Raw genomic sequence first — 15,832 nt, forward strand, 5'->3', positions numbered from 1 at the left:
AGTTTTAATTTTTTCTTTGAGTGGTTTCCCTCATAGGCCTAATCCACTCTAGATCAGACATTAGAATGATATTTTAATTGATGAATTGAAGCGGCAAAAAATAATTTATCTTTGAAGTACTAAATGAAATAGATAATTATATTAATTACACCAATTCCGATATCTTTATATAAGCAAATAAATTTCTAACTCATGCAATAACAGTAACAACCAACACTATTCCCAGTTATTTATTACTAAACGATTAGATAATATATTAATCGCAAAATGACTAGGTAAATAAGGTACACGTTTACAACATACAATACTATATTACAGAAATGTACATAATACTGTTGGTTACTAAAGTAGAAAGTAAATGATTGTATTAATATTTAAATTATTATTAATTATGAACGTCTCATTTTTGAGTGACTTTCGTTTTGTGCTTATACATTTTTGCATTGAATAAATTAAGGTGACTATTGGAAATTTTAAAATTTATTGAATTAATACCGGCGAGTGGAAAATAAGATCTTATAAAACATTATCAACATCCATTTTATTTCGTTTTTTAGTTTTAACATAAGTAACAATGGAAAAAAATTCTTTCAGCCTCGGCATTAGAATGTGGCAAAGTTAAAACACTATCAATTAAAATTTTTAAATTTTTAAACAATAAATTTCCTTTTTCGCAACGCGTATCAACTACTTTTTCCAAAATTCATCAATACTTAAATTACATAATTAATCCTCAATGTGGCCAAAACATTTTTGTAATAACTCGGATTCGTCTTTTAATACATCAAAATTAATATCAGTGTATGGAAATAATTTTTGAAGATCATTTACTATATAAGGATTTTCGTTCCAAAACTCTTCACTCAAAGCATTTACAGGTTCTAAAAAATTAAGCGTAATCAAAACGTCGTCATTCTTAAAAAAAGTTTTTTGAGTTTCTTGTAATACCGTCACATAAAATTTTAAACAGTTCCTTCGAACTTTTAACTCATCTTCTTTTGGAATACCTTTTAAAATTGAAGCGCACACTGTACCAACTTTAATATCTTCCAAGGATTTCAAGTCTTCATCATTTACTTCACCACTTTTGTCTTTAACAATTTTTTTCACTGCATTTTCATTCAGAAAATTACAGCAAACCGTGTGTAAAATTTCTGAACATGAACTACTTAATTTATGAATAATTGTACTTTTTGTTTGAAATTTTGCGTTAAATGTATTAAAGTGAATCAGACTATAATGCAAAAAATGTAAGTAAGCTAAGACCTTTTGATCAGTTAATCATGTGTAAATATTTTTCGGTGAGCTCGATTTTTCTTCATCATTTTTGCAGGGTTGATTTTCGTGACACTCGAGCATAAAAAATACTTTAAAGCTGGTAAATTTTCAACAACACGGTCGGTGCAAATAAAAAGAGAGAGCCATCTAGTATTAGCTAATTTGAGAATTTTTTTTGTTGAAACTTCATAAAGAATTTAAAAATCTTAAAAATTTTGTGACCTTTTAGAACTATTCGAAAAATACTTTGAAATCGCCTTAAGCAATGATTGGCACTCCGCAGGAATATTCGCGCAACTTTTTTCCGCAACTAAAGCAGAACTGTGGCAAATACACGGTAGCAAAATTAAGTTTGGAGATTTTTGTTTAAGCAAAGTGTAAAAAGAATTCTTAGAACCGGTCATTATACTCGCATTGTCGCAGCCTAAACTAGTAATATTACTAAGAGGAATTTCATTATCATTAAAAAATTTTTCAAACGAATTAAAAACTTCCTTCGCGCCGCACTCTCTTGCATCTAATTCAATCAAAATTAAAAGATGTGACATAACTTTACCGTTGTCTGGACTTACGTAATTTACTACTATACATAAAATTTTTTTTAAAGAAATTTCCGTAGATTCATCAACCAAAACCGAGAACCGTTGTTTTCTCAATATATCGAGAATTTTTGTAAGCTCGTGTGCACTCAAAACATTTTTAATTATGCTTGTGCATTTATCTTTTTTCATTCCCATTTTTTCAACTATGTGAGGTTTTTTGCACATTTCTTAAATAAAGGGAATGAAATCGTCAACAAGTTGAATCAGTACGTTGTGTTCTGCCAAAAAAAGAGCAGTCATTAACCCAAACTCTTTGACTTGTGTGTCGATATCTACATACTCTTTATCTTTAAGGGTTCCATCTTCCCTTGCAACAATAAGATTATCTCTGTTAGTTTGAATCCCAGCGTGCCTAATCAAATCTTGTCGGTTATAACAGGTTATTTTAACACAACAATGGAAGCAACGAGCAGATTTCTCAACATTTGAAGGATCTTTACAAAGCCAATTGAATTCATTTTCTTGTAGCCATGCATCTACAAAAATTCAAATTTTTTTTCGTTTTTTTGCTGTGTCATCATTACTAGAACTTTCGGGCTTTCGCTTTAAAGTCTTTTTTTCAACTGAAGACATTTTTTAAATATTATCAGTATTATTAATAATACTCAGAAAAATTATACTTGAATAATTTGAAAAAAAAACTACGTTAAAAAAGGATCAGTACAAACTAACAGAATTTATAATGTAAAAATTTTTGTTCAAAAAATTAAAAGAACGCCATTAACAAGACTCTTGAGCTCCAACCAAAACTTCAAAAGTACGAATAACAGGTAAAATAAAAAAATCACGTTAATTTTCTGGGAAATTTTTATAAAGCTGTTTGCATAATATTAAATACTTAGAATAAAATCAGTTTTCTTATTGATTTAATAACAGTATGTTATAAAAAAAAATTTTTTTACGTAATTTAATATCACTTATAGTATCACAGAAAGTTTTATTAACATAAGCTTATATTAATTAATTTATATTTGTGTCTACAAAAAAAGGTCTAATTGCAAAAATATTCTTAAAAATATATTACTTTCTTGCTCAATTAATAACATGAAAAATAAATCTCTCACCTGCAATAATTAAAAATTATAAAAGTACACTAATAAAATAGAATCAATATATCTTCAGGTAAGATCAAACTAAGTGCGTTGAAGGTAAAAGTAACTTAAAATAATTTTTTGTATTAACAAAAAATAGAAAATTTACCAGACATCCACTCAATTGCACATGAATATACCCCAGAATCCTTAAATGCACTGCATGCTATTATTAAGGTGTCCAAGCATTACCTTACTTATTTCTATCACGTGCACCAACATGTTTACAAGTTACAATAATACACATTATGTTAAAATTCAGCCGATGCAAGCACTACGTTTTACTATATACAATTTCACTTCTTATTAATATTCACAAAGCGAGAAAATACACGTTATTTATAAAGCACATGCACTTAGATACTTATAAACAATAATAATCACGTAATACAGCGACAGTACATGCACTACACAATGCACAGTGTACACTGCATTAACAATCTTAAAAAAGTATCTAGGTTGAACGTCACGAACAAAACATCACCATGCACCAACTATATACCTACAATATTGCAGCCAACACAATACTTGAACAATTTACTTAAGAACTGCTATTTTTTCAGCTCGAAGCAACTATCAACACAATTCTATGACAAATGTCAATCTATAAACATTAAAAAACCGTTAGACTACCCAAGCAATCTAAACCAAGAAAACATGCTTTCTTGAGAGCTACACGACAACTGACGAACTGACGTAATGAAAACAAAAAACAACAGTCTGCATGCACGAGCGCATCTTCCCAAAAAAACGGCGTACAGAAGCCGCTGAATCAAAACAAACATCTCCGCGCCTACAGCGCATTATCGTCCGCTAACCGACTTGTCATGCCCTATCACTTAATACATAAAATTGACTGCATAATTTTCTCCTTACATAGTTCACTCATTAATAGAAAAATGCGCGAATTATACCTTTTGTTAATTTGTATGTTATTGCTTATTTTGTAAATTTATATCAAGCTGGTCTGGTTTGCGATATTTTGAATTTACGCATGTCATGCACGAAAAATATAGTATTCATACTTAAAATTTTAGTAGTTGTTTGATAAAAAGCAGGATACTTAACACATCGTACTCTGCTTATTCACTATTTTTTTTCAGGCGCTTTTAAATTAATAATTAATGTAATCTTATGATAAATAATTTTTCTTATAAAATAAAGCAGAAATTCATCCAGCGTGTTTTTAAATGCCTTAATGTTTCTCCATTTTATCATTTATTTATATTTTCCAAAAAAAAAAAAAAAAAAGTTGTAATGGCCAGGAATCGAAGACCTGGCTGTACAGAGTCTCGTGTGGGCAAAATGCTTATCCCAATTGCCCCATCGTGGACTTGGAATCTAATATTGTAATGTTATATTTAAGCTGTTAGAAGTAGGTGGGGCTTAAGTTAAAGTTGAGGAGAAGGCGCTCCCCTACTCTTGGTCAGTGTGTGAGAGAGAGAGAGAGTAAACCTGAGCACAAGTGTGCGCGAAAACGCTTGGGTAGTTAGAAACACTGATGGCAACTGGTATGCCCCACACAAATAATTATACAATGAGAGAAGATATATACATATCTTCCTGTATTATATAGTTGTTTTAAGAGGGTTCAGCCTGTAACCCTCATCCATCTTGCCATCCCTCTTTATCCCCCTACCTTCCCGGCTGATCCCTCTCGAAATACCTTATTATTTGTTTATTATCATGCTATTATTTATATTTTTTATATTTCCCTTCATACCCCCTTACCCCTCCCCCTCATTTTCTATTAATATATCTACTTGTTTTTGGTCGTGGTATTTCCAAGGAGTCAATTCGGTAATGTTGGGGTTAGTTTTATCGTTTAGAGGTGAATTGCACGTGCGGTTTAATCACAGGTCCAGTAACGTTTGACAGGCTTAATAATTTGGGAAATAATTATAATATCTTAGGTAGTTGACATTTATGGATTTGATTACGGTATTACGAGGGGTTCTATTCGCCAATTAATTCAAGTGTTGTACAAGAGACCTGAAAGTTTTTTTTTTAAAAGTCTCAAACTTGTACGGTACTAAAAATTTGGAGAATAATATCTTGTAATAACAAAAAAAAAAAAAAATTATTTGCTCAGCAAACTAACAATTTATTTTTAATAAATTGTACAATAAGAATTTGTAAACTGCAAATTTTCATGACTTTTAAAATTTTTTGACTTTCAAAACCCTTTTCTACATTTTAAACAGATTAGTTTAATTTCACATCCACCGTGAATTTTTATTTATGTGTTTAAATGTGTTGATCTCTGGAATTTTTTATTATAATATATGCATTTGATTATTTTTTCTGAATATAGTTCCTTTCGTTGTTCAACAAAAGTTTGGATAAAAGTTAATACAACTTTACAAGTATACATGTATGTAAAGTGTACGTTACTTATACAGAATATATCCTCCTACATTGAATAGTTTTTTGTGTGGGACAGTCACGATTCTCCCTCCCGTCCCACAGTGGATAAAAGAGCACTTTTTTGGTTGAAAAGTTCCTAGAGATCACAATATTTAACCAATTTAGATGATTTTTTTTTTTATTTTCAAGGTGAGATAATTTGTAAGAGATCTATCGAGGCTGATTTTTAATTTTCATCCTTGATTTTATTCTACCTAACCTCACATGTCCATAAATACCAAAACCCGCTTAATAAAACGTCATCAATTGATCCTTTTGTTTTTTAATTATACCTGCGCAATATCAAATGTATAGTATAGTCAAAGTTTGTTTATGATAAATGCATTACAATAATAAGTAAATTAAAGATGGTGGATCTAAATGGTGGACTGAAATTAATCAATTTTTCAAACCTCATTGAAAAACCTTTCTTAGAAATTTTCGAGGTCACTGATTACAAATCCGTTATCGTAATTTTTAAACTCAAGATGGTCGGTCTAGTATGGTGGCCCAAAATTAATGAATTTTCCCAATCTCATTGAAAAACATTACTCGGGGATTTTCGAGGTCAGGGATTAAAAATATGTTATCGTAATTTACAAATTCAAGATAGGGGATCTAATATAACCAAACAAAATCAGAATAAGTATCTCCATGTTAGCAAAATTTACTACTCAAAGGGTTTTCAAGATTGCTGATTATAAAGCTGTAATTGTTATTTGCAAATTAATTATGGTAAATATTATAGAAAGAATACAAATACAATAGGTTCTGGGATATTACGGGTTTTAATGTTTATAAATGTGCGGTAATAATAAGTTCGATTAACTAATACTTTTATTTAAAAAGTTAAACAGTTTGAATCAGAAGCTATCAATCGCCAGTAACTCAATACGTTTGGCTGTAAACATTATTATTTGTTCATTAATTGTGTTCATATGAAGCAGTCAATTACCACAAACCCAATTTACAAAATTTTCATAGTTAAAAATATTTAAAAAAATGATGTTACAACAAATTCTCACTCTCTTCACTCAACACAAATCACGATTTCCTATTCACTAGACAAAACTACTGGATCCTCATTTTATAAAGTGAGATTAAGTGCCCTTTCCTCTGAAATTTACCCACGAAAAATTGAGATGATTAACACCATAGAGAATCATTTCTTTAAAATAATGTACAAGCGATGGAAATTCATCATATAACTCTCATCTATACTAACAAGTTATCTTGGTGCTTTGTGGTCATAAGGATCCTTTGAAATTGATGTATGAAAAAAATCACCATGATTTCTTGAGTAAATTATATTACAAGTTGCTGTTAATAAATATTTGTCCAATAATTGTATGAAAAGGTATAATATAAATTAATTATGTATTTCAACTCGTTATAAGGTTCAAACGTGGCTAGATTTTGAATTTCAGAGCTTATGGTACGAGGCTTACAGATTTTTGCAGCTCGTAATTTGATTAATTATTAATTCTGGTCCACTGCTTTAGATCTGCTGTCTTAAGTTTGTTGGATATGATATAACAGAATCGTATTTAATGACCGCAAAAACCTACGAGCAATGATTTTAAATGACATTCAGGAACTTAATCAATTTTGATTCGCCATATTGGATCTGCAAATTGTGGTAGCAGATTCGTTATTAAGGACCTCGAAAACCCCCGAGTAATGTTTTTGAATAAGATTCGGGGAATTGATTAATTTTGGTCCGCCATTTTGGATATGCCATGTTGAATTTACTTATTGTTACAATGCATTTATCATAAATATACTAACTATACTATATATTTAATATTGTGAGGTTTATTAAAAAGTGTATGATGGTATTGGTTGTCACTTGATGAAGATCCATGTCAGGTCAATAGGTTGATTAAATAAAAAGACTGTTAACAAATAAGTCGATCTTCACTTTATTCGTATATGATATACTTTATTCATGATAATAAAGTAAATAAGAAAGTAACTTTATTTATTGAAAGGAGCAGAATTATGCACTGATAAAAACGTTTAATCTATCTTTTTAAAATTGTGGTCTCTAGAAACTTTTTAACCTAAAAAGTGCTCACTGCACACCCCCCTATGCCTTGCTCAGCCCCCACAACCCCTTATGAGTTTTTTCTGGCCCCCTAAAGCCCCCCCCACACTATTGTTACGTGCCAAGTATAAGAATAAAATGTATTCACGTAATTATTCTTAACATGTTAACTCTGTCCACCTTCCGAACACCTCTAAGCTAATCTCCAAACAAACTTATCACATCTATACTAAAAGATACGGTTACATGGGAAAAAAAGCCAGCAGAATGTCACAGTGTCAAAGAGAAAAGTTGATTATTTTATCCCTATTTCAATTTGTTGTGTCACCTTATTTTATAACGTAATTTAACTTGTATTACTCAACTAGGATTGCATACATGTCGATGCACTCTGCAAGATTGAATTATACTTACACCTTTATTAAGAGAGGTGTACTGTAACAAATACAGACACATATAGGTTAAATGTAGCTGTTTGATTGAAACTGCCTTGGAGAACTCCATCGCTTAAAAAAAGATAAGTAGATACATTATGTCTATTGTTACTAATAATTTTAAGTAGCTCTTTTTTAACCATCTCAAATTCTTCAGAATATTTGGCTGAATATTCAACATTTTTAAAAATATAAAAACGATCGCATTCATTGATATTCAAAATAAAATTGAATTCATCGCTCAACTCTCACATACTCGTGACGAAATTTTGTAGTAGTGTGTCAGAAAGGTTACATAGCCAGTTTTGTTTTATTTCACTTATACCTTCGTTGTTGATAAATTTAAGGCACCGAACCAAGTCAGCGTTACTGACATTTGTAGCTCAAAGTGTTTCGTATACACCTTTGCGCTCGGATTGTTCATGTAAGAGAAGGGTATCGAACTTTTTATCTAACTTAGAACGATATTCGCGAAAAACGCCATTTAACTGTTATTGGTAATAATCAATAAACAAATTTACTATTCAGAATCCACAGCCATTATTTATTATTTTATTTGTAATTAATTTAATTTAATTTTTTTTTTTTATGCTTGATTTTCGTTTACGAGTCCGAAATTTTACTATTTGAAATTAACTTATGTAATTTAGTTATATATATCTTACGTTTTATGCTTAATAGGGAGCTAAAACAGTTAATATATATAAGTTTGTGAGTACTTTGTTAGATATTAATGGGAAAAATGTCATAAGTCTTAGATTTAATTAAAAATTTGCACTTGAATTCACTGCGTTTTAATTTCATAGCTTAGCTTATAAAAAACCAAAACATGCACGTATGAAGTGGAGTACCCTGGAGAGAGATTCAAACTTTCTCCTGGTAAGAATGGTTAGCAATTGAAATGTAGTGTTCTCCATAACAGCGCAGTATATATGTAGATGTAAAGGACGTGCAGATTTCATCAGCGTATGAAAATAATCAAATAAGACGTCTAAAGACATTAAAGTTGGTAATTAATTAAAAACAACGTTCAATGGTAGTACTGTCATATTTTACATTAGTTTACATTTATGTAAGAAATTTGTATATCCATACAAAAAAATGAATTATTTACTCAACTTTCATTACTTTTTGTACACTTTTCATACTCTCATCTTATTACCAATCTCATATTTCTGCTCAGAATAACAGTATCTTTTTAACTGATGCTGTAAATATAATTTTAATGGCAATCATCATTTTCTCTATTATATTATCCTTTTATTTCGTTATTCTTCTGTAGAATCCATCTGATATATCTGACAACACATTTTAATTAATTGTTTTTCTCCATTTCCATATTCTTATTTTTTTTCTCTTCCTTTGTTAAATACTGAACTTTTTTTTTGTATCACTCAAAATAATTTTTTTATTTTAACATATTTTTAAAATCTATTAAACTTTTTTTTGTTCAGTTTTTCTGCCTGACATCAACATATATTTTTACTCCAGATCCGTGAGGTGTATATTAAATAGCATCAGACCAAGTTGGTGTCCTTGTCACTCTGTTTTGTCTCTCCTTTCCCTGATAATTTTTCTACCTTATCTATATTCAAGGTTTCTCTACATTTATTAATAAAACTAGTTCTTGTTTTTTTTAGATCATCTTTTTTTTTTTTTTTTTCTCTACTACATCTTCGTCTACTGAGTCAACTGCTTTTTAAGGTCTAGGAAACGTGCGAACATTTTTTCTTTTAATTTCAATTTTCATAATATTATTGTTAGTTGTCCTTTTCTTCTACTCTTAATCTGTATTGAATGTCCGCTTGTTTTATTTTAGCTTTTTTATTTAACAGCTTATAGTTATTTTAACTTCACTGAAGTTATCTGATTCGTCTTTATTATATGCTCTGTGGATTGAGAACATTACTTGTCTTCTTAGTTGCTCTTGCAGTCTTTTTTCTTTCCATACTTTTCTCAGTCATTATATACATCTGTATCTACTTCTTTTGGTATGTGTTTTCCAAATGCCTTCTGCATTGTTCTATTTCCATTTGATTATTTACCCTTTGTTTTCTTCTTGTTTATCTTGTTCTAGCGAAGAAGTATATAAAGTTGAACAAATTTGTGTATCATTAGTGGTTCTCTGTAAGAAAACTTTTGCGTTAAAAAATACTAAATTTATGACACAAAAATTCAAAGAAATGTCAGTTACAGTCATACTTTTTCATATGTAAACTTAGACTTTGCCATAAAAATGGTCTCAGAATCCATTAAACTAATAATCATGGTTTAAAACTTATTACAATCTAGTTTTATCGAACAGTTTACATTGAACTTTACCGTTGTTGAAAAAAACTAAATTTTAACAACTCATAAAGCACTTTTGTCGACGGAAGCTTAGATTCCTTGTACTTTTTTGTCTGTCTGAAAATACGGACTATAATTTTTTTCGTAGTTGTCTTATTTGTCTTTTAAAACGAGGATAAAATGTCTTTTTTAAAGTTTAACTTTTTGACACTAGAACAACAACTTACAACACAAGCAATATCTCTAACAGTATTTTTTCAATACTTTAACCTGAACTAATTATTGTACTCACTATGTACTTGAATTGCAGAAATTTAATTTAGTCTTATACAGTAATGAAAAATAAAAAGTTTTTTCATCAAACTTAAAATAAGCCATTATGCATGAAGCAACGGTTTTTGATACATGTTGTATGTGTTGTTATACTCAAAAACAGGCTCCAAATCTAAATTTTATACAAGAGTTATTTTGCTAACACTCTTAGCTATTAAAAAAAAAAATTATCGATATTCAGTGACAATCAAAGTAGGGTGTTGAATAATAAAATCTGATCATTTTAAGAAACTTAAGAAAAGTAGTGAAAGTCAAGACAAAGCTAGAGTTTATAATTACCTAGAAAAAAACGGTTTAATTCAATTAGTGCTTAGTCTGCTTTCAATAACCATATGCAATTCTGAGGTATGACAAGTGCGTAAGACATAGATAATGCAATATGTGGTTAATCGAATTAACTTGCACCATCGATTTTTACACACCATTTTTTCCTTTTTTTCCATATTTATAAACATATGATATTAGTTAAAATACGCATTTACAACATAAAAATATCATTAGTTAAGGTTTTTTGCAAGCCTACTTTATTTATTAGTACCAATAAAACTTTATAGATATCCTTACGAAGATTACCCAATAAGTCCTAGGCCTAACACAGAGATAGCGCCACTACGCCAGTTTGTCGCTAGCATCGTATAGTTTTACTCCAGACATGCTTGCATCTATAGATACAAAACAGTAGCTTGGTTACTTCCTGAACGTCAGCATTTTTAAAAAGATAACTTTAGAAGTCTTATGAAATGTAGGATCTTAAATAACGAATATTAATTTAATACTTCCGTTTAAACAGCCTTACGACATTAAAAAAGAATTAATTAAAGAAGAAAAGCACAGTACATTGGAACACTTTGTCTCTTTACATTTAATGGTTAAAAGGTGAGTTGCAGATTTTAAAATGGGACCTACGAGTACACCTCGCTGAAGTCCCAAATCCAGAATTAGGAAAAAATTCATTATATAGTACAGGAATATCGCAAATTCAAGTTTTTTGAAATAGCAGAGGCTGTAAGCATATCAAAAGAACGTGATATTTATACTCTAAGGGATTTTTTGATCATTTACTAGGTTTGTACAAGGTGGTGACTACCTTTGTTAATATCTAATCAAAAGTTTCGTAGAGAAGTTGTAGCTATTAAAAATTTGTAACTTTCCTGTCGAAAATTCCAGTAAATTTTCGAGACCACTTGTTACCACAAATAAAACTTAAATACATTTCTACACTTTAGAAAGCAAATCGTGTTTCCTAACCTTAAAAAATTTCCTAGAGAATGAAGATTTCACAGTAATAAAGAAGTCGTTGGGGTGGTAAACAGTTTTTTTGAGGATCTTGATAAGTTGCACTACATAGATAATCTAATTTAGCCTTTTTGGAGATTATGTTGAGAAATGAACAGTTCAAAAATTTTTTTAAACTTTGTTTTTATTGAAGAGCTCAGAACTGGTTAGCTGACCCTTATATTTGTCTCGAGATTTACAATTTAAAGATAAAAAAAATTTGTCTATCATGCACCAGTCTTACTAATGAAAGAAAACGAAAAAAAAAGAAAAAAAGAGAGAAAGAGAGAGAGAGAGAGATATTTTAACTGTCAAGAAGACCTGAATACTGTTGACACAAGAGATGTATTTAAATATATTGAATAAACCCTTGCACTAACTTGACATACAACAGCACCTAAATGTCTTCCTCTTTATCTACTGTATTTATCTACTTCTACTCTGCTATGAAAAGGGCATTGATAAGTTTATCATTTTATAGGTACGACTATTTATTTACTGGTCTTTATTTACTTTAGTTTTTTTAGTTAAATTTATATTATGATTTTTATAAACAATTATAGCTAAACTTTGTTGGCATTATAGTCAAAGTTGAAATTATCTTTTATTATGAAAATCAAATGTACATAAAAAAAAATACTTTTTTTATTTATGTTTCTGCATATAATTATCATACAGTAAACAAAAGTTCGTTCAAGATTCAATACAAAAATTGTTCTTACAGATTCAAAGACAAACAAAAAATCGACCTCGCTTACCACCTCCTTCCAAAATCCCTTCAAGTGCTGTGGAAATGCCAGGTGATACTTTGAGCAACAGTATTAGTTTTTTGGATGTTCAGTTTGGAGCGTTAGAGTTTGGTAGCGATGCAAATATTGACACAACGAGTCAAGATAAGTACAATTCTAATTCTAATTCCATCGTACCAAACATCGAATCTGCTCTTTCATCGAAAACTGTTGTAAGCTCTATGAGTACTTTAACTGAGGGTGCACAAATTTCTCCTAGTCAAAAATTTACTGCAGTTAAAATGGTAAGTAAGATTCCTTCAAGTAAATGTCGTTGTGTGAAAAAATAAATTGTAGAATGAAATTTTAGTCTAGAATTTTCAGTTCACTTGTAATATATCAAATTTACTTGTTTGAATTAATAAATTACGTTATGTAATACGCATATGCATCGGAAAAGTTCTAATAGTTGGAAGTGTTAATAATAAAATAATTTTATATTTATTCATTTAAAATAAAAGGTAACATCTGTGTAAAAATTTGTTAGATATACGTCTTTTGAAAAACTTTATAGCAAAGAAATGATCTACATTTGTTTAGTTTATTATTCTTATTCAAATGTCTTATTTTAAATTTATATACCTGCATTACAAAAAAAATAATTTTCTGTTCGTGGAATGATAGGTTTAGAGATTCCAGGCTTAAGACTTCTAAGTTGTTACGTCCAAACTTGCAATTGATGGGTGGAACTGGTAGATTTGTTCTAGAAACAACTACATTTAACTTTCTTTCGCTTATTATTTGTTTTCGTTTTTAATTGTTGACTCGACGTTGTGGTATAAGGTTTCATCTAGTCATATGTATGAAGTGGTGTTGGTGTGTCATACGCTAAACTAGCGTTAACCTACTCTTTAATTTCTTTCTAATAAAATACAGTAGTTGTGTATTTTGATTTCTCTTTTTATCCGACGTTTTTGTGAAGGTCTGTGACATACGGACGTTTGTTAATTTTTGCTCTGTTTCAAATTTATTAATTGAAGCCAAAAATTTAGTTTTATTAATTAACATATTTAATTTTAAAAAATTCGAATTTAAAAAGCTAATTGAATTGACAACCCAATCATGTCTTATCTGATAATTCAACAGATTTAGTAAATTTAGAAAATATTTAATTTTTACAAAAACATGAATTATAAATTTTTAATTTACATTTACAATATTTAATTAAATTTGAATTTTTCTCGACTCAACTTATTTAGTCGTTGGTTAGCCGCTGCTTGTGCGCACGCAGTTGCAAGATTTTACAAGAATGACCGCAACGATGGTTATAGCCCTGCACCAGAATACTCGTGGCGATGATAATAATGAGACACTTAAAATTAAACATACATATTCTTTTATTGGTGAATGGTTGGCAACTTTATTGTCAATATGGGAGAAAAGTTATTAAGGAAGTGAATACGAAAAATATTGAGTTTAGGTAAAAAATGAACTAAAATTAGGTCCAAGATGATGCCGGATACTAAAAAGTAGATATGCATGATTTAACGATAGTGACTCGATATCACATGTTATTGCCAAGACATGTAGAAGGTATTGAAAAAGGTATAAATAAATGAAATAGGCAAAACATTAAATTTTTGTAGAAAACCGACTATAATTCGACCCAGCATGATCCCAGACACTTTAAATTAAGCAAATATACCCTTACAATAGTGTATTTTTTTCACATATTATTGCTAACTTGGGTGAAAAGTTATCGAAAAAGTTATAAATAAATTAAACAGTCAAAAAAATTAATTTTCTTTAAAAAATTAATAATCACTCGGCTTAGTATGATTTCTAACACTTAAAATCGAGCATACATACTACTGCGATTGTAAATCAATAGCATATTTTATTGCCAAAACGGGTAAAAAGTTATTCATAAAGTAACATACAAATTAAACAAGCGTTATGTAGATTTTCCATACAAATTAGTATCTATCATTTAACTAAATGCTCCTATGATCATGAAGGGCGTGGTAAGAATGATCGAAAAAAAAGTTATATTCAGTTAACTACTCAATTTTCTCATTAGTATTGTTAAACACCAATAAAAAATGTAGGCACTTGAAAAATTAAATGATCTTAACTTGTATATTATTACTGATTTTAACGTTTCTTTAGTCATGCAGGAACGAGGTACCTATATATGAATACTACATAAAGTTTACTTAACAGTGCTATTTGCTGTAAACTTTGTTTCATAAATCCCTTTACTTGCGTCAAAATTGATCACAACTTTTTACAAATGTAGAATACTTATATGCGTGTCTAGTATGCATCTTAACTCTTCTATTCTGTTTGTAGGCAATATGTTTGTAGGTAATATTGCCTTTTAATTCATTAACTGTAACTTGTTATACCATAACTAAATTAGTTAGTACTGTGATAATAAACTGTTACCCATACTGATATTTATAGAAAAATGTGTGAAAGTGTCAGTATAAGTTTACTTTTTACATTAATTAACATTTTACGTTTTACATGATTGATATCACCCAAGGCTTATTTTGTATTTACTTAACATTTTAAAAGTGAAATTTTTTCAATAAATTTGTTTTTATCTTTTAAATAATCTTGTTTAAGTATTAAAAAACATACGTTCTAACGTATGTCTATTGTAAACAGTATATATGCCTAATCTAGACCTTTATATTTTTCCTATTTAATTCATTTACAACTCTTTCATTACTGTTTTATCTATGTTAGAAAAACACCAACTATTTATGCTCTAGTCTGAGGATATGTGTGCTCAATTTTAAAAGTCTGGGTTCATGCTAGGCCGAGTTATAGTCAATTTCTTACATAAGTTAATTGTTTTGCCTATTTTATTTGCTTATAACTTTTAAAATAATTTTTCAGCCGTATTGGTCATAACATGTGTTAATAATGTATAACAAAAGTAAGTATGCTCAGTTTTAAGAGTGTGGAATCATGCTGGGCCGAGTTTTAGTCAATTTTTCACAGAAAATCAACATTTTTTCATATTTAAAATAAAGCATCCAAAAACAGTGAGAAAAGGAGATAACATATATATGAACAGCATAGCTTTTGATTTCCTTATTTATGTTATTTTTTTTATATTTAATTTGTTTACAATTTTTAAATAAATTATTACTTGTCTTGACAGTAACATGCACTAACGATTAATTTTTGTGAGAGTGTATATGCACAATTTTAAGTGTTTAGTATCGTGCTCGGCTGAGTTATAGTCGTTTTTACAGAAATTGGATAGTTTCCAAATCTTATTTATTTTTAACTTACTTAATAACTTTTCACTCGTGTTGGTAGTAACAGGTGCTTA

The 15,832-nt window shown here is 29.4% G+C and overlaps 1 protein-coding gene across 4 annotated transcripts in view; it reads left to right on the plus strand.

Moving 5' to 3' along the window:
* The window catches only part of lig (ubiquitin-associated protein-like lingerer), a 543,185-nt gene that overhangs the window by 270,181 nt on the left and 257,172 nt on the right, over positions 1-15,832 (plus strand). For all 4 annotated transcript variants that reach the window (XM_089590028.1, XM_089590031.1, XM_089590030.1 and 1 more), the window contains one exon: positions 12,480-12,788. In XM_089590028.1, the coding sequence (XP_089446154.1) occupies positions 12,480-12,788 (309 nt within the window). The remainder of the gene's footprint in view (positions 1-12,479; positions 12,789-15,832) is intronic.

This window comes from Copidosoma floridanum, unplaced genomic scaffold, assembly GCF_036245765.1.
Source record: "Copidosoma floridanum isolate Cflo_tuat_1 unplaced genomic scaffold, Cflo_Japanese_pri ptg000011l, whole genome shotgun sequence".
In the NCBI taxonomy this organism is placed as follows: domain Eukaryota; kingdom Metazoa; phylum Arthropoda; class Insecta; order Hymenoptera; family Encyrtidae; genus Copidosoma; species Copidosoma floridanum.